The sequence below is a fragment of the Miniopterus schreibersii genome, assembly GCF_964146895.1.
Source record: "Miniopterus schreibersii genome assembly, chromosome: 18".
Lineage (NCBI taxonomy): Eukaryota > Metazoa > Chordata > Mammalia > Chiroptera > Miniopteridae > Miniopterus > Miniopterus schreibersii.
In genome coordinates, this window is record NC_138121.1 from 6,249,500 (window position 1) to 6,269,350 (window position 19,851).

General features: G+C 42.0%; 2 protein-coding genes across 4 annotated transcripts; both read right to left on the bottom strand.

The window, feature by feature from the left end:
* Nucleotides 1-611: 611 nt before the first annotated feature.
* On the bottom strand, nucleotides 612-9,047 carry ZNF226 (zinc finger protein 226; the record flags this gene model as incomplete). Its single annotated transcript, XM_081117557.1, has 6 exons — nucleotides 8,897-9,047; nucleotides 8,358-8,405; nucleotides 6,735-6,795; nucleotides 4,911-5,037; nucleotides 3,983-4,075; nucleotides 612-2,803 (listed from the first exon to the last, which is right to left on the bottom strand). The coding sequence occupies exons 3-6, from the start codon at nucleotides 6,747-6,749 to the stop codon at nucleotides 612-614; spliced, it is 2,427 nt and encodes an 808-aa protein (XP_080973683.1). The 5' UTR covers nucleotides 6,750-6,795; nucleotides 8,358-8,405; nucleotides 8,897-9,047.
* A 3,142-nt stretch (nucleotides 9,048-12,189) lies between these two features.
* LOC308547342 (uncharacterized protein) lies at nucleotides 12,190-19,546 on the bottom strand. Of its 3 annotated transcripts, XM_081117558.1 has the most exons (7): nucleotides 19,350-19,546; nucleotides 18,775-18,926; nucleotides 18,206-18,299; nucleotides 17,029-17,087; nucleotides 16,628-16,720; nucleotides 15,178-15,304; nucleotides 12,190-14,658 (listed from the first exon to the last, which is right to left on the bottom strand). In XM_081117558.1, exons 5-7 carry the CDS (start codon nucleotides 16,718-16,720, stop codon nucleotides 12,791-12,793), a joined length of 2,088 nt encoding a protein of 695 aa, XP_080973684.1. In that variant the 5' UTR covers nucleotides 17,029-17,087; nucleotides 18,206-18,299; nucleotides 18,775-18,926; nucleotides 19,350-19,546; the 3' UTR covers nucleotides 12,190-12,790. The 3 variants fall into 3 exon arrangements, with proteins under 3 accessions (XP_080973684.1, XP_080973685.1, XP_080973686.1); XM_081117559.1 differs by lacking the exon at nucleotides 17,029-17,087; XM_081117560.1 differs by lacking the exons at nucleotides 15,178-15,304; nucleotides 16,628-16,720; nucleotides 17,029-17,087; ... (1 more) ...; nucleotides 18,775-18,926; nucleotides 19,350-19,546 and adding an exon at nucleotides 15,104-15,147.
* Nucleotides 19,547-19,851: the final 305 nt, after the last annotated feature.

A 19,851-nucleotide genomic window follows, 5' to 3' on the forward strand; every position in this document is an offset into this window, starting at 1 on the left:
GAATCACAGTTAATAGTTATTCACTATATTATAGATTTTTTTTTCTTACAGACCCTGGGAAACTGGAGGGTGTGTCGTAAGAAGAAAAAAATTGTAAAGATAAAAGTGGCCTCAAAGCCCAGATGGGTCCATTACTCAGAAAAGATAAAGAATAAGTGGCCTTGAACACCAGATGAGCCCATCACTCAAAAGAAGATACATTTTAAGAGCAGGTAAAGGATAGGACCTGTCTGAAGGGAGATGGTGTCTCAGGGCTAACCTTTACAAGGACAATTAGAGAAAAGAGACCCTGGGAACTCAGTTTTTAGATTTTTTTTCTACCCTCTAACCCTATATAATAGCTGGCTTAAGACATGATGTCAGAGCAGTTTCCCAGGGTATTGTACCTGCCACTCTCTCAGACTGACTACTTGTGTCTGCACTTACATTAAAGTAATTTTAAACATCTTGCCAATCAAAGTAGATGGCCACACAGGCCTGAGTCCCGTCTTGAAATAGCCAGTCAGCAAGATGTTAAGCTATGGCTGAAACACTGCTTTAATGAAAAAAAAAAAAAAGTTTCTTTTGAACTTGATTGGAAGAATTCACATGACACGTAAATTTCTTAAAAATCATTTTATAAAACACTTTACCTGTGTGAACTCTCTCATATTCTTAACAGCCCTATCACTTTTAGAGGATTTATTACCAGCATGGATTCTGTGATGAATTGTAAGATTTGATCGCCAACTGAAGCTCTTACCACATATCTCACAATTATAAGGTTTCTCCCCTGTGTGAACTCTCTGATGAGATTGTAGTTGTGAGGACCGACTGAAGACTTTGCCACACATATCACATTTGTACGGTTTCTCTCCAGTGTGGACACTCTGATGAAGTTGAAGACTCGAGGCCTGACTGAAGTGCTTACCACACTCCCCACATTTATATGGTTTCTCTCCTGTGTGGACCCTCTGATGCATGTCAAGATTCAAGCTCCACTTGAAGCCTTTCCCACACTTCTCACATTTGTATGGCTTTTCTCTGGTGTGGACTTTTTGGTGGGCTTGAAGGTGGGAACTCCGACCAAAGCTCTTCCCACACTCATCACATTTGAATGGCTTTTCTCCACTGTGGACTCTCTGATGGGCCAGAAGATTTGAGGCCTGCCTGAAGACCTTCCCACACTCCTCACAATTATATGGTTTCTCTCCTGTGTGGATTCTACAGTGAATTTTAAGATCTGCTCTACGACTGAATCCTTTCCCACATTCTTCACATTTGTATGGTTTCTCCCCAGTATGGATCAGCTGGTGAATCTGAAGTCGTGAACTCTGATTGAAGCCCTGCCCACACTCTTCACACTTGTAAGGTTTCTCTACACTGTGAGCCTTCTGATGGATTTGAAGATATGAACTCTGACTGAAGCCCTTTCCACATATCTCACATTTATAGGGTTTCTCTCCTGTATGGACCACCAGATGAACTTGATAATGGGAGTTCCTCCTGAAGCTCTTCCCACATTCATCGCATCTGTATGGTTTCTCTCCAGTGTGGACTCTCTGATGTGCTTGGAGATTTGAACTCAGAGTAAAGCCTTTACTACATACATTACATATGTATGATTTCTCTCCAGTGTGGACTCCCCGATGGGCCTGGAGACTTGAGGGCCGACTAAAGCCTTTACCACATTCCTCACATTTGTAAGGCTTTTCTCCTGTGTGGACCCTCTGATGAATGTATAGATTTGAGCTGCAAATGAAGCCCTTCCCACACTCTTCACATTTATATGGTTTCTCTCCTGTGTGGACTCTCTGATGTGACTGAAGATGTGAATTCCTACTGAAGCTCTTACCACACACATCACATTTGAATGGTTTCTCCCCAGTGTGGACTCTCTGATGGTCCTGAAGATGAGAGGCCTGACTGAAGGCCCTCCCACACTCCTCACAATTATATGGTTTCTCTCCCGTGTGTAATTTACAATGAACAGTAAGTGCAGATCTACGACTGAAGCCTTTCCCACATTCCTCACATTTGAATGGTTTCTCTACAATGTGGATTTTCTCATGATTTTGCAGATGTGAGCTCTGACTGAAATCCTTACCACAACCATCACACTTACAGCTTTTTTCTCCCATATGAACTCTCTGATGAATATGAAGAACTGATCTATAACAGAAGCCTTTTCCACACTCACTACATATATGCGACTTCTCTTTTGAGTGTACTTGCTGATGAAGATCAAAAGTGGAGAGATTACTGAAGGTTTTTTTACACTCATTACACTGGTAAGGTTTTTGCCCTGTGTGAATCACACTATTCTGATCCAATGTTGATATTTTCATGCTATCTTTTCCATAATTATTGTAACTATAAGATTTTTCACTTCTGTGTACTCCATAATCATCGAGGCGATGTGATACCCAATTGACGGTGTCAACATCCCATTTATACAAACAGAATTTACTTTTCATGGAAATTTGTTGATACCTATTCTGATAATTCTGTGACTCAGTCAGTGAAGTTTTCCTCCAAGAACCCTGGACTCTCAAAGTTTGAAACTCTGGATTTCCAGTGTCACTGGGACCATCCATTTTATGACTTAGTCCATAGTTTTCATCTTCAGAAATCTGAGTAGATAGTCCTGCCCCAGCCTGACAGGGGGAATCACCTTGTTTGTGGAACTGAGAACTATTTATCATGGAGTCTTGACACCTGGTTAAGTCATTTACGATTTGTTGCCAGATCTGCCAACAGGAAAGCTCTTCATGCGGTGGTCCTCTGTCCTGAACAGTCCTCAACTCACTTTGATTGCTCTCGCCTATACGAAGAATTCGGAGATATGGACAAGTGAAAGCTTTGTTCAAAGATTAAAGATTTCACACATAGGACACACAGTATAAGACTTTAATGAACGCTGGGATAGTTCAGCTTATATTTATCACATAGGAAGTTACCTGGTTTATATACTGACAGAAACCAGGGAGTGTTCTATTAAGCTCCCAACCACTTAGCATTAATGAAACCCACATAAAACAAAATGACTGCCATTTGATACTACTTAAATCATTTTTCATAAATTACATGTCTTTCCTACCATAACACAGTTATCAATAAGGAAAAGCATTTTGGAGTGTTCATAGTTATAATAGTGCCTGGCAGTTAGTAGGCGCTCAAAAAATGCATACATAGATGAATCACAGTTAGATTTCTGGGATTCTCTATAACTAAATCCCAGCTTAAGTTTGAACTAAGCAAAAGTGCTTTTACAAGGAAGATATCTGAAATAGAAAAAGAGTCGGAAAGTATAGTTTGCTGAGAATTTGAAAGGCTGCAGTAGAGGTAGTGACACACTAAGAGATTTAATGCTGAGGATAAAATCAAAGGTGCTACAAATCACTTGGAATGAAAGAAAAGCTGGACAATCTGGATTTTCTGAGATTTCTGCACTGTCTGACATATAATTTTCCCACACAGGAATCAAAATTTAGAGGCTAGGGAAGAATGCTGTCTCTTTGAAGATAGCACGACAATTTTATATGGAGATACACTGGCTTTTAACAAGAATGATCTCCGAAGTGAGGATGCACTTTATTAATGAGCTGTGAAATAAATTCAGTAGCTTGTGATAAGTATTTAGAAGACACAGACTGGAAGTTATCAGAGAATCATCACAAGCAGTAAAGGTTTCATTACATAAAATGCCTTCTAAAGTCATACATGTAAATCTACACATAAATAAAATGTTTGTAGAGGTAACAATGTAAGATCTATTTCTTATTATGGATGTAGACTTTGCAAGAAGCAAATGGAATGCAGCTAGGCAAATCTTTCAAGGGAGAGGCTAATTCACAAGCTATCTTCTGAGAGCAGGCAACCAGTAAGAAGGCTGTTGCAATAAAACTGGAAAAAGACTTGACAATTTCGACTGAGTGAGGGCACAGGGGTGGTGAGAAGTGAAATAGTTAACTATGAGAACTCACAATTGCTTGGTTCTTACCTAAATTTCTCTCCAACTGGGATGATGTCTTCCTCATCCAAAGCCTCTCTTCTCTTTCTATATGTGATATATCTTGTCTAAAGGGTCGATGTCCTGAAAACATGCAGTCACAAGTTTCAATTGAATATACTGGAGCTAAAATTTGAATTCTAACTGCATATTCAAGATATTGAAAGCAGTGTTTTTCAAAAAATTTTTTACCATGACCTACTGAATAACATTTACTTCATGACCCAAACACATGCATAGATATGTATTACTAAAACAGAATTGAATGCCCCAGTTCTACCAATGTCTATTTTCATTAAATCACCTCCCAATAGCTCTGACCACTCATGCAGAGGCTAGTTTTAGCTGCAATGTTCTATTCTTCTTAAGGAGCTCTGATATCTTCTACCCTTGTTTTTTAATCCTCAACCAAGGACATATTCATTGTTGTTGTTGGTTTTTTTTTAGAGAGAGGGGAAGAGGGGGGGAGAGAAACACTGATGTGAGGGAGAAAAATTGATGGGCTGCCTCCTAACCAGGGATCAAACCTGCAACCTAGGTATGTGTCCTGACAGGGAATTGAACCTGGGACCCTACGGTCCCCGGGATGACGCTCCAACCAACTGAGCCACCTGGCCAGGGCTACCGCATTTTATTTTATTAAAAACTGCAGATAGGACCAAATAAATTGGTTTTATAATTCACTAATGGGACAAGAATGAAACTTTAAAAAGATATAGAAGAGGTATAGCAACATTTTGACCATTTATAGTTCTTTTACAAAACACAAATGAAAAAGGCCTGAAACATTCTGTTTAGAAAGATTAGAAAAATCTTCTTGAGTCCCACGGGAAGTGGAAAAAGTCCAGTCCCCAAAATGAAGGAGCCAAAGCCTTAACCCCAAGGATGCAAAGATACTGCAGAGGGAGGCTGTTCTCACCCACTGAAACCAGGTTCCTGAAGTTCTCTACCATCACATCTTGGTACAGCTTCTTCTGGGCAGAGTCCAGCAGCCCCAGCTCCTCCTCCGTGAAGGCCACAGCCACGTCCTTGAACGTCACTGCCTCCTACAACAAACACATACACCGCAATCTTACACCCAATGTCCACTGAAAGAGGAGCAGCACTAACAAGGTGAGGAGGATAGGTGGGAAGTTGCTCTGGCCCCTGAACAATTTGGAAATCTCCCAACCCTTCTCCTTCTATCTTGCCAATGTCACACACTGATTTTCCACAGCCTCAACAAAAATGCTGCTATGAAAAAAAAAGCTTTGTATGTTTACCTGGTGCTCTCACATTGAGCACTGTTATGAGTAAACTACCTAGAATTCTAACTGCTGTATCCTGACCAAAAAGGTTCTATGTTTTAGTTAATATTGCTGATTGCTCCAGAAATGTCTACTGTTTTAATCCCAGCAGTGTTAGATAGCACCTTCCTTCCCACTGAGATAGGAACCAGATGAGGAGCATTATATGTGGAAAAAATCAAAAGGGCTTGCCAGGTCTCTGAATGAAAAACTATCTTTCCTCCTGTCTCTGTATTTCACTCAAGTACAATACTCTGACTTGCTTTTCTGTGTGAACTTGAGAAGGTCTCTTATTTTTCATAATACATTTTCTTTACCTTAAAAGTAAAGATGAAACCAAAAATCTCATTATAAAATTGTTCTGAAGTGTGAATGCAGTGACAAGTCCTCTAGAACCACTGCACTTTTTAAACTGAGGTCATGTATTACTTTGACTTAAAAAAAATACGTGAAGGAATAAAAACAAACACTAAGTAAAATAATACACACAGGGTATGACTCAGGCACAGGGGAACAGAATCTAGCTCTTGTGGTAAGAAAATTTCTAACAGCCTTTTTGCTGTGTGAAGCAGCAGTGTGATCCTGATGCACTGAGCCATATTTGAATATTCTCCCCAAAACATCCAAGGTACCACATATAAAACATACTTTTTCTATTCTGAATACCTAGTATGTTAAGAACAAAAAAGGCAGCATTTTTTAGAATTGCTTTTTTGAGAAAAAGGTTCAATGCAGGAAAACTGCACTGTAGTGTTCCTAAAACAGTAAAAATCCTAAATTAATGATTATGAAGAGAGAATAGTTTTAAAAAAACAGGTACATAAATTTCATGAGAACATGATACAACAAAAATGAATGTTATAGCTCTGGCCAGTGTGGCTCAATCGATTGAGCATCATCTCATGCACCAAGCGGTCACCAGTTCGATTCTCGGTCAAGGCACATGCCCATGTTTCAGGCTCAATCCCCAGTAGGGGACACACAGGAGGCAGCCGATCAATGTTTCTCTCTCATTGATGTTTCTCTCTCCTCCTCTCCCTTCCTCTCTCTCTCAAATCAATAAAAACATTTATTTTTCAAAAAGAATATTATATAGTATTAAAAGCAAAAACCAATTTAAATTTGTATTTCTGTTCTGAATAAAAATACACAGTACAAATACATATGATGAAGAGATCATAGGAATATAAAAGCAGCTAATTTGTAAGCAGGGATGTAGTAAGGTAGAAGCCATTTTTTATTTCTACTAATGTTTCTCTTATTTGTGAAATAAAAAATGATGAAATAAAACAAAAAGTAAAAACAAAAGCAATTACACTTAAAAGGGACAAAACGGGCACCCGACACACTCAACAGCTCCCCAGATGCCTGGACATTCCCTGAAAGAGAAACACTTGTGCCCGGTCTCCGGGTACTGAAACGGCATTTTTAAAAGCAAAAAGGCAAGCCCGACTCACCTTGAACACGCTCATTTTTTCCTTTTCTTTCTGGGCAAACACAGAGTTCTAAGAAGACAGACTGGGAAAGGAGAAAAAAGTCAGTGGAAACTGGTCAAGTATGTCATGTATGTCACTAACCCATGTGGCTGCTCATTGTAAATTTGCAATGGTGCCCATTCCCGAGTGGCAGCAGCTGCATGCAGCTTGATGAACAGAACTTGGCATGGATGCCAGATACCCGGCCCTGCTCTTTTCAGTTCAGAAGACCTGACAGTGGATAATAATTAGTGGGGGAGGGGGGAATATCACTGGACTGAGTAGGGCTCTGGTGTATTCTATTCAGTTTTTTCTGTGACAGCTGGCAGGGTCAATTTTTTAGGCCTTAGTTTCCAGACAAGAACCTGTCCTAAATTTTTCAGATTTTCCTATGCACAGCAATCACCTTAGGATCTTGTTGAAATGCAGATTCCTGGGTCCCATCCGCAAAAATTCTAAATCAGAAGGTATCAGATGGGGCTCAAGGATAGGCATTTCTACCCAAGCGATGCCAATGCTGCTGGTTTGTGGACCACAATTAGAGAAGCACTGCAGCGTACCAGCAGTCCCAAAGAAAACAGCCTCCACTAAATGGAAACAGACACAATGAACAACTAGAGTTACTAAAACATTAAAAATGGTTATCCTTGTTTTTTTTCAGTTCGACACATTTATTGGTATTTTAATAAAGACATTAATCTCAGTTGTTTCCCTTTCTCATCTTGACCAGATATATATATGTCATTTGAGTCAAGAAAAGAATATGCAGGAGAGGGATGTTATTTTAACATAACATAAATAGTAAAATGGACAAAAATGAAAAGTTTGCCATATTAAAGCAAGTTAAATTCATGTATCTTGATATCATTAAGTCAATAAAGTAAGAACTAGTAGTTCTATGTACATATCCATTGTTTTACTTGGGGAACAATAGTTATCTTTATATCCTATGGTTATGGGTAACTTAAATGTTTATTTATACATTTCTGTATTTTATGAATTTTCCATGACCATTATGTTACTTCTACAATACAGGGTAGGGCAAAAGTAGGTTCACAGTTGTGAGTACCTAAAACAGAGTTGATTCTTGTATTATTATTTATTAATTATTGTATTACTTTCCATGTAACAACTGTAGACCTACTTTTGCCTCACCCTGTAAACACATTACTTGAAATACGATAGTGAAACAGTTGAGAAAACTTTTAAAAACTCTTCTATAGAATAGCCTAAAGCTTGCTCTCAAGGTTCCTACAATCAAGTCCCCCTTTACTTTCCCCAATATAATTCTAATCCAGACAGTTCCCTACCCTCTAGGAGGATATACCAGAGATTAATGAACTCAGGTGCTGCACTCAGGCTGCCTAGGTTCCAACCCTGGCTCCACCGCCGACTAGCAGGGTGACCCTGGGTCAACATGTCCCCTGCATCTCAGTCTCAGCTTCACCGTAGGGAAAGCAGCAGCACTTCCCAGAGCCACTACGGGGCAGAACTGTGTTTCTCTGTATAAAGCTTTAAGATAGAATTCAGCAACTAAGGCTTAGTTATAATCACCACCGCATCTGCCCAAGTGCACGGGCCCCTCATTCTCCAAGCGCTACTCACATGCGGTTCCGTTGCCTCCTCCGTGCGGTGCTTTCGGAGAAAGCAGGGCTGGGGGAGGAGAGGAAGCTGTGAAACACCAGGACAGTGTTTCATCCCCCATGAATCGCAGCCCCGGGACCAGCTAGAGGCAACCCCCTCCTAAAAGAGGCCAGGAGCCCAGGACAGTTCAGGTTCCTGGGCTCACAGAATCTAACTGCGAGACGGACTCTTTTCGGAGAGTTATAGTAGTGTTAACAACCACCCACGTTCCAAGCAGTTTTAATTAAACCTTTTATTTATACTATTCTCCTGTTTTCCCCCCAAAACATTCTATTAGGACGGTTTTACTTTTATTTCCCTTTTACAGAACAACAAGCGAAGGCACAGAGGGATCAAGTAACTCACTCAACGGGATACCGCATGAAGGGGTAGGTGAGGGAGCTGGGTTCGGGGTGCAGGGAGCCCGGGAGACCCTCAAACCCCGCGAAGCGCGACGAGCCCGCCCCATCCCCGGGGCGGTCCAAACGCAAAGCCCCGCCCGGGGGAACGCAAATCGCCACCTCAGCCTCAGACCTCCGTTGGTAGCCGGTCCTCCTCTTTCTTCCCCAACACAAGGCCAGCAGCTGCTGGCTCCGGGCGCATACAGGAGAAGTTTGAATGGATGGAGTATAACCGACCACAACCTGGGAAAAGATGGCTGCTACGTTGGTCAGGGGCGGAAGTGCCTGTGACTAGCCCGAGCCCCTAAACTACATTTCCCAGAATCCTGCAGCACGGCCCTCCCCGAAGGGAAGCGCCTGGGGCTACACAGAGCTTTTGGTTCTACACTCCCCAGAATTCCGCGGGGGAAAAAAGTTTACAGCCGGGCCTTACTGTAGGTGTAGCAGGTAACACTCCACGGAGCTCTGGACTACAAGTCCCAGAATGCTAAGCGGAAACCAGCAACAATGCCGCCCTCGTGGATGACGTGTCTCGAGCAGAAAACGGACGACGCCGCGCCTCCCGCTGTGGAAGTGCCCAACTGCGCTGAGCGACTTCCCGGAATCCTTCAGAAGGTCTCCGGCAATGTCTTGCCATTCTAACCTGTCGGCTTTAGAAGGATGTAGATTCTGTTCATTGAGAAGCTGAGTAGCACTTTGGACGGGTTCGAAGGACTAAGCAACCTAAATCCACTGCCTACCATGGAGGCTTCCTGGTAAAAACCCCAAGGGGCTTCAGCGTAAGAGCAAAAGGGAAGTGGGCATTCTTTGGCAGGGACTGAAACTAAACGTCACCTCAATCCCTGACGTTGTATAAAGGTGAACGTATTTTGTTAGCATCTTCCGGCCCTCGCAGAAACAAATGAAAATCCGCTCTAGAGAAAGGTACCATAATCCTAGGCCTCAAAATTATTTCTATAACTATAAAATTTGTGATAATGTTTGACCAAGTGAACTTTAAGAAGAAAAACATTCGTTGACATGTGGAGGGGCACTAAAGAATGACAAAAAATTTCAACTTACCGGAAACTAACAACTTCAGTTATGTTTTATAAAATGAAAACTGACAGAACCACAAGGAGAAAGATTCAGTGGGTGAAGGGGATCAAAAGGTAAAAAAAGAAAAGTGAGCACTGTAGGTTGTAGTGCAGTGATTCCTCACAATGCACCTGTAAGCATGAAAGTTATCTTAATGTGTGGATCAGAACAAGCCAACCATGCAATGAATGAATGCTAATCAGGCAATGCAATGAAAGTGATTCTATATGGGAAAGAGAGAAGACTCTAAAACTAGGATACCTGAATGGGAGGAAAAGAGATCAAGGCTCAGGGACTCAACATTTCCATTTGTAAATAAGAAAAACTAGTATTTTTTAAAAAATCACACATGAGAGAAGTTGATGCCATAAGGAGGAAGTCAGAGTAATGCCATTGCTGGAAGAGAGCCATGAGCTAAGGAATGAGGACAGCTTAAGTTGGCAAAAGCAAGAAATGAATTTCTCTCCAGAAGGAAGGCAGCCCTGCTGACACCTTCGTTGTAGCCAGATGAGTAAACCAAGGTCCTGAGAAGAATAAAATACCCAAGGAGTCACCAAGAGCAAATGGCAAAGAAGTAGTCAGGTTGGAATGTCATGGGAAATGGATGGAACTGTACACTATGCACCTAGAAACTTGGGAAAATATAACCATATAACCTGTGTGAACGAGAACAGCATTTCTTTTCATCTATGAAAACCTATTCACAGAAACAAAGTAGGAGAAACTACCAGTTTGGGGGAGAAAGAAGATGTGATTGCCCTTCCCCCCAAATCCAACATTTGTGCAAAGGACCTGTATACCATATTTCATAGTCCTGAAATATGCAGGACAGGAAAACAGGTAAGAGGGATTTCAGACCCTGTATATAAATATTCTGTTATTTTGGATTTCATATCTATTGACGGTAATATGGTTTTGTTATACAAAAAACAATAAAAACATAGAACCTTAAAAAAAAAAAATCACATGACATCCTAGGTGGTATGTGTGTGTGTGTGTCTTGAGGTGGAAGGGGTGGGGAACAGCCTGGGTAAAAACCTAATTTCTAAACCCCTGACTGCTCAGGTCTCCTATTCAGATGTGTGTGGTTGACCAAATGCTCCAAGAAACCAAGAGGATGCCCATGTGGTTGTTCAAAGATCTGTGGCCAGCACCAGTTCCAAAAGGGAAGCCTGGGGAGCAGATATCTCAGATATATATGCTTGCAGGTGTCATAGGAAGTGACTGACAGAAGTCTGAAGGCTGAGAAGTTCCATGATCTGTCTGCACACTGAAGACCCAGGAGAGCTGGTGGTATTGTTTAGACTAAGTCCCAAAGCCTGGAAACCAGGAGAGCTGATGGTTTAAAATCCAGTCCCAGGACTGGAGAAAATATGGCCCCACTGAAGCAGGGAGGCAGGAAATGAAAAGGGGCAAATTCCCCTTCCTCTTTTTATTCTACTCAGGTCCTCAACAGATTGGATGCTGCCCATATTGGAGAGGTCAACCTACTTTACTGTAGAGTCAGTTGACTCAAATGCTAGCCTCATTCAGAAACACTCTCACATACACATATGCACACGTGGGAAAACACACGTACAAACACACAAAGATCAATGTTTGATGATTCTATGAAGGCTACAACCTAGGATCTCTCAAAGCCCGTATCATGTATTTCTCCTGTCCTTACAGGTATCTGCCAGAATTTTAATGGCTTCAGGTTAATATCAGGATGTATCAAAATTCAAACTCCTACAGCTGTATGCTTATTTCCGTTTTAAACAATTCAGTGGCATCGTCAATGTAGTGCTCATCTTCTGGGTATTTTAATATCATAATCATAACTTCCATTTTATGATTTCCAGATCAAAGAAATGTATAACCTATATTCTGATATATACTCCTTTCCTGAAACCATGCTTTACTGCTACTAATAGGAAAGAGCACATAAACATCAGTCTTGCCTCGATAATAAATTTGATAAAATTATCAAATTCCCACAAGTTTGTTTTTTTTTAGGTATTCATATCACGGGTGTGGAAGAATGTGGCATAGCCCCTACCTGAGAAGTTTTGATAAATATATGCTACAATAATTAGAAGGCAAGCATTTCAAAGTCAGGCTGGAAATGCACAGAATTAGAAAGCAATAATAAATTGCAGGTTAAAAAAACTGATTGTTAACTACTTGTGACACTTTCAGTGTCAAGGGTGAACCCTCGCCTTAACATTGATAAAAATCAATTGTGTAACATGCTTTTTAACCTCTTGTAAAAATGAAAACAAACATTTTCAGTCTATACTGTCAGAAAAACCACAAAATATAATTCAATTATACTGTACACAATCCTTGGAAAACTAGACAGAGCCCCAAATAATAAGAACCCAACTCAGAACAGAGGTTGTGAGGAAGACAGAAGCTAGTTGCAATAGGGTAGTACCATAATAATATTGTGGATTGGAATACTGAGTGGCTTTCTGTATTTCAACAAATGTTCATTTCCCTGAATTAATTTTATTTGGCAGGTTTCCTCCTCTGGATATATTTTCAGATACTGTGCATTTTCTCCTTTTGGTTTATTTAACGTACAAGTACTGAACACATCTACAAGAATGAGTCATGGTTAAGGTTGTACAGATGTGGCAGCAAAGTCCCTGCCCTCATGGAGCTTACATTCTAGCGGGCAGCAATTCTGGTACACCAATCACTGCACTTTTGTTAAAGGTCAGACCGAACTCTTTTCCTTTCTTAGTACCATCTCCTAAGTGATATCTAATAACTGTCAAAGTTCTGAATGAAGTGTTTACTGTATCAATTACAAGCATTCTCCACTGTATGGACTGCTGAAAACTGAGATGTGTTCAGCTATTCCTTAAACACTGACTAAACTAAAACAACTATTTTCTCCCCTATAAAACCTGATAAGAATTCAGATTGTACATGAGTTTTTAAAAAACATCATTTTGTAGAACTTCTTTCCTCCCATAATTCTTTGATGTTCTTACCACTCTCATCACCTTTGTAAAATGTATTACCAGCATGAATTTTGTGATGACTTACAAGATTTGATCTCCAACTGAAGCTCTTACCACATATCTCACACTTGTAAGGTTTCTCCCCTGTGTGAACTCGCCCATGATACTGAAGTTGTGAAGACCGACTGAAGACTTTGCCACACATACCACATTTGTACGGTTTCTCTCCAGTGTGGACACTCTGATGAAGTTGAAGACTCGAGGCCTGACTGAAGTGCTTACCACACTCCTCACATTTATATGGTTTCTCTCCTGTGTGGACCCTCTGATGCATGTCAAGATTCAAGCTCCACTTGAAGCCCTTCCCACACTTCTCACATTTGTATGGCTTTTCTCTGGTGTGGACTTTTTGGTGGGCTTGAAGGTGGGAACTCCGACCAAAGCTCTTCCCACACTCATCACATTTGAATGGCTTTTCTCCACTATGGACTTTCTGATGGGCCAGAAGATGTGAGGCCTGACAGAAGACCTTCCCACACTCCTCACAATTATATGGTTTCTCTCCTGTGTGGATTCTACAGTGAATTTTAAGATCTGCTCTACGACTGAATCCTTTCCCACATTCTTCACATTTGTATGGTTTCTCCCCAGTATGGATCAGCTGGTGAATCTGAAGTCGTGAACTCTGATTGAAGCCCTGCCCACACTCTTCACACTTGTAAGGTTTCTCTATACAGTGGGCCTTCTGATGGATTTTAAGGTATGAACTTTGACGGAAGCCCTTTCCACATATCTCACATTTATAGGGCTTTTCTCCTGTGTGGACCACCAAATGAACTTGATAATGGATTTTCATCCTGAAGCTCTTCCCACACTCCTCACATTTGTATGGTTTTGCTCCTGTGTGAACTCCCTGATGGGCTTGAAAACTTGAACTATAAATGAAACCCTTACCACACTCTTTACATACATATGGTTTCTCCCCACTGTGAATTCTCCGATGGGCCTGAAATTGTGAAGGCTGAATGAAGCACTTACCACATTCCTCACATTTATATGGTTTCTCTCTTGTGTGGACCCTCTGATGGATATGAAGATTTGAACTACAAGTGAAACACTTCCCACAGTCTTCACATTTGTACGGTTTCTCTCCTGTGTGGACCATACAATGGCTATTAAGTGCTGATCTACGACGGAAGTTCTTACCACATATATCACATTTGAATGGTTTCTCCCCAGTGTGGATTCTCTGATGTTCCTGAAGATGTGAAGCATGAATGAAGGCCCTTCCACATCTGTCACAATTATAAGGTTTCTCTTCCATGTGTAATTTACAATGAACAGTAAGTGTTGATCTACGAATGAAGCCTTTCCCACACTGCTCACATTTGAATGGCTTTTCTATAGTGTGGACTTTATGATGAGTTTGCAGATGTGAACTCTGACTGAATTCCTTCCCACAGTCATCACACTTATAGCGTTTCTCTCCCATATGAACTCTCTGATGAATATGGAGTGCTGAGCTGTAACAGAAGCTTTTTCCACATTCACCACATGAATGAGACTTCTCTGCTGAGTGTATTTGTTGATGAAGATCAAAGTTGGAGACATTGCTGAAAAATTTTTTACATTCATTACATTGGTAAGGTTTCTGGCCTGTGTGAGTTATAGACAGAACTGCCCCAACCTGGCTGGAAGAATCACCTTGTTTGTGGACCTGAGAACTCTTTATCATGGAGTCTTGATGCCTGGTTAAGTCACTTGCAATCTGTTGCCATATGTGCCAGCAGGAAAGCTCTTCATGTGGTACTGCTTCTGAAACAGTCTCCACCTCACTTTGGGTCTTTCCTCCTGTAAAGACAGAGAAAGCAGAGAAGTGAACTGAAGGCTTTGTTCAGTGTTTTCACAATTTCACATTCAAGAGAGAGCCTCAGCCTTCAATGAATCCCGGAAAAATTCAATTTGTCTTTTCCACTGGATATCATGTTCTCTGGTTTGCATGTCTACAGACACCAAGAAGTGGTCCAGTTGGCTACTGTCCACTATGCATAATGAAACCCATTAGTACACACCAAGTCTCGTATGTGAGGTGCAAGTAAGACGTCAAAGATTTAATTTAAAATTCATTAAAGCTCCTCCCACTGGTTCTCACATCACTCACTTAATTGGCCAGTGTTTTTTCTGCAAAGTATTCTGTTCTCCTAACAAACTGATATTTCCTCCTTATATTACTGCATTAAAAAGTGTTGGTACAAAAGTCTGGTCCACAAATGCAGGCAACCATTTTAAGACTCACAAAGCCTTGAACACCTGAGGACACAAGCCAATCCTGGGAGCTGATATTCAGTTACAGAGGGCGCCTGTCCTCACCCACAGAGACCAGGTTCTGGAAGTTCTCCAGCATCACGTCCCGGTACAGCCTCCTCTGGACAGAGTCCAGCAGCCCCAGCTCCTCCTCGGTGAAGACCACAGCCACGTCCTTGAAGGTCAATACTTCCTACAACACCAAACACATGTAACCTCAATCTTATAATCAGTGGCCACCTGAAACGGGACAGTGCTGAGAAGGTAGAGAGAATGGACAGAAAATGGTTCAGACTCTGAGTGACTTAAACATCTTGCTGACCAGGCACGAGATAACTCATGTCTTCACTTACATTAACTTAAATAATTTTAAACATGCTGCTGATCAGTCACAACGAAAAAGTAGCCGGTCGAGTTCTGGCTTGAAGTAGCCAGTCAGCAAGGTGTTTAAGTCCATGTGTAGACCTCCCGGCCCTTCTCCTCCAATGCCACACACTGATTCTCCTCAGGCTCAGCATAAGTGTGGCAGTGACAACAGTCCTCCTATTTTTATTTTGTGTTCTCACCAAGTCTACTTATAAGTAACCTCCAAGAACCCTAAATATGCAGTGTTGATTAAAACAATAAAATTCCTCACAGGGATGTAACATGCAGCATAGGGAACATAGTCAATAACACTGTGATAACTGTGTATGGTGCCGGGTGTGTACTAGAGTTAATGAGAGGATCACTTCTTAAGTTACATGTCTAACCACTATGCTGTACACCTGAAACTAAAAGGATATTAAATGTCAACTGTAACTGAAAAATAAAAATAAGTTAAAAAAAAAAACAACAGTAAAATTCCTGAACCATCTAAATGTCTATGAGTGGCCAGTAGTTAAAAATTAAAAGGCATATCAATTTGGGGCAAGTAGTTAAAAATTAAAAGATATATCAATTCAAGGGGAATGTGATATAACCCTCAAAAATAAACATTAGATAACATTAGAGGGAGAAAGTGACAATTTCAAATTAGATGTAGCCCGGCCGGGCGTGGCTCAGCAGTTGAGTGTCGACCTAGGATCCAGGTGATCAGGGTTCGATTCCTGGTCAGGGCACATGCCCGGGTTGCGGGCTCGAACCCCCAGGAGGTAGCCGGTCGATGACTCTCTCATCACTGATATTTCTATCTCTCTCTCCCTCTCCATTCCTCTCTCTGAAATCAATAAAGATATATAACAACAACAACAACATTGTCTTTAAAAAAAGAAAAGAAAATGAAAACAGCTACTTTGTCAGCAGGGAAACGGTAAAGTGAGAGAACTGTTCATTTCTAGTTATTTTTCTGCTCCATAAGATAAATAACAAGATAAAACAAAAACTAAAAACAAGTGCAAAGTAAACTCAAAACCCTAGAGCACAAAATGTCCTCAAATACCCGTTCTTCTGCTTGAGTTGTCCCAAGAAAAACATGTAACAAGCTGGGGTGGTCATGAGGTGGAATTTTAAAAGTGAGAAAGGCAAGTCCACTCACCTCGGATTTGGCCATTTTCCCTCCTTCTCCTTGCGATGCGCAGAGTCCTGAGCGAGACAGATCCCAGGGAGGCAGAGCTGCGCCCGGCAGCATCTGCAAAGGCAGGAAAAAATCACACACGCGAAAGGGTGGCCTGCGTGCTGCTCACCTACACGGACGGTTGCGAATTAGCACATGAGTTTAGAGCACCCTTATTCACAACAACCTAACACCGCGAACAACTGAAACGTCGGCCTGCGTGTGAATCCACAAGTTGTGGCACATCTATTCCATGGACTATTACTCCCCAGTGAAAAGAAGTGAGGCACTGATCGTGGTAGAACATGGATGAACCTTGTAAACATTATGGAAAGAGAAAGGAGCCGGTCACAAAAGACTGCACACTGGGTGATTCCACTTACAGGCAGTGTCCAGAATAAGCAGATGTACGGAGACAGTGTGTTAGTAGATGCCCAGGTATCTGGGGAGAGAAGGGGGTTAGTCAACTGCAACTGGACGTGAGGAATCCAATCGGGGAAACAAAGATGTGCTCCACTAAGCAAAGTTACTAAAAATCATAGGTTGCTACACCTGAAATGAGTGAATTCTATGATATATATAATAAATACACCGCAAGTTGGAAAAAATAAATGTTTGTTAGACTACATTTCATTTAAGTTAGTAAAATCAATTTATGGATTCTGAGTCCATACTGATATGATATTTATATTTGAACAAATGAATAAGTAAGTGGGAGAGAAGGGGAAGCTTGTCTTTACAGTAGAATACCCATTAATTAATGTATCTCCCCCAAAACTGTATTAATTTCGGAAAACCCCCAGTAACTTTGCAATGGACAAATCTGCTAGACACCACCTTCGCTTCGTGTACAAAGCTGAGTTCACCAACACAGGGACAAGCCAACATCCTCTGGCTCTTGTTGTGTTGTAATGACAAGGGCACCTCGCCACTTCTGTGGAATCCCCACCAGCAATGCAAGATCTAAACCTAAACATGGACTGTAGGAAATAAACCCCAAATGAAGGAGTATCTCCTAAACAACTTGACTCTACTCTTAAAAAGCATCAAGAACAAAAGGGACGAAGGCTGTGGAATCGTTCCCATTAAAGAACATTAAGAGAAGTATGATAAAAATTTGTGAAATGTTTATAAACAAATGTACAACTGAAGGCAATGCATAAAACTGGACTTTGAAACAGGGCAAACCGACTACACTGCCAGTCTGCATTGCCTTTCCCTGAATCCTCCAGCGAAAATATTACATTATAAGGATTTTAAATGAGAAACAGAACAAAACAAACAGGAGTGTGGATCATGTAATGGTATGCTAGATGTTTTCTAGCATCATCTAATAGGTAACACTATAACAACCATTAGCAATAACTTATGAAATTACATGGAAGTTCATTAGTTTAATCTTTCTTGGCAGTGTTTGGAAATTTCCATTGTTAAAACACATACGGGGAAAAGCATTAAGAAAGGTATGATAAAAATTTTGTAAAATGTTTATAATATACAAATACACACACACACACACACACACACAAAACACTAAACAAAAATGCATTAGATGCTTACCACTTGCTATATTTATATCCTGGATGAACAGGTAATTCAAAAATGCCTTCTCTCATATTTCTGTAACTTCTGAATGCTCCATAATGATATGGTTCTGCAAGAATAAGAAGTCTTTTTTAAAATAAGTCAAACAAAATAGTTGACAATGGTTTAAAAAACTCACAGACCCTTGCTTTTAAGGTGTCTCACAATCAAGTGCTAACTGCCTGGCCTGATTCCAGCTGGTCCCTATGGCTTAAGGCGAATATAGCCAAGAGATTATGAATTCGAGCTCCGGACATGAACTTCCCAGATGCCAAGCCCAGCTCAGCCTCTTAGGAGGTGAGCGGCTATGGGCGCAGGCTTATGCTCCTTGGGACTCCTCTCATTTTATGGACTAGGAACAAAGCAGTGCTTCTTCACGGAGCCACGATGGGGCAGGATGTATATTTATTTGTATAAAACCCTCCTCATCACCAAAGGTGGCAGTTACGGATTAATTATCACTACCCAGGCCAGATTACACATCCCACACTTTCTCCAATTTATGTGAACATCATTGGAAAAGGAGAATGCCAAGTCCCACTCACGCAGAGCTTTGCTGTCAGTAGCCGAGGAGTCGCTTTTTGGGAAGCCGGGCTGGGGGAAGGAGGGCGCAATGAAATGCCGCGATCGTGCCGCCGTCCTGGAGGAAAGTCCAAGCCGCCTTCCCCTCGGTGCGGGCGGGGCAACCCTGCGCTTCCTAAGAAGGGGGGGCTGGTGTCAACCCGCGTCGCGCGGGGATCCGAGAGGAGGCCAGGTCGGCGACGCCGCAGCTCCAACCCTAACCCGGGGACGCGACAGCTCCCCTGGAAATTAACAGCAAGGAGAAATCGCCACTCACCACGGGCCAAGAACTATTTCAATATTTCTATTTCTACCACCTTTTTCAATTCCCAAAACAATTCTATTGGGACGGTCCTAATTATCCCCATTTTAAAGAACAGTAACGGGAGGCACGGGGAGATTACCCAATGCCAGGAGGTAGAAGCGGGCATGGAGGGGGTAGGGAGGCCGACTGGGGAGCTGAGAGCCCCGAGAACTCAAACCAGGCGACAAAAACGACCCGAGCCCGCTCCACTCCCGGGCGCTGGAAGCGCCCCAAACGCGCAGAGGCACCGCCGACCTGGGCCTGCGATACCAGCATCCTCCGCGGGGGCTGCTTTTCCCCTAAATCGACCGCAGGGCCATTGCGGGTCTTAAGCATAGATTCAGAAAACTCGGGTGGGCCGGCGAGACGCTGAACAGACAAACCGCCCCATGGAAAATACAGTCAAGACCTCACACTCCGGGAACGGAAGTGCCCTCGAGCTCAGGGGCTTCGGGACTACATTTCCCAGAATTCACCAGACCCGCCTTCCTGAGCGGAAGTGCGCGCGACTGCGCTGGAGGCCTGGGCTAAACGGCCCAGAATTCCGAAGGAAAACGTTTGTGCAGGGGCTCGCCCTGTGGGAAAAGGGTTGTGACTGCAGGAAGCTCCTTGACTACACTTCCCAAAAATGCCAGAGCGGAGAGAAGCCCAGTCCCAACTTCCTGGGTAGTAACGTGGATTCCTTCACCAAGCGCTCCCCTCTTGGCTAAATGAGTGGCTGCTACTTCTTTACTAGAAGATTCTTGCTCTAATCTAC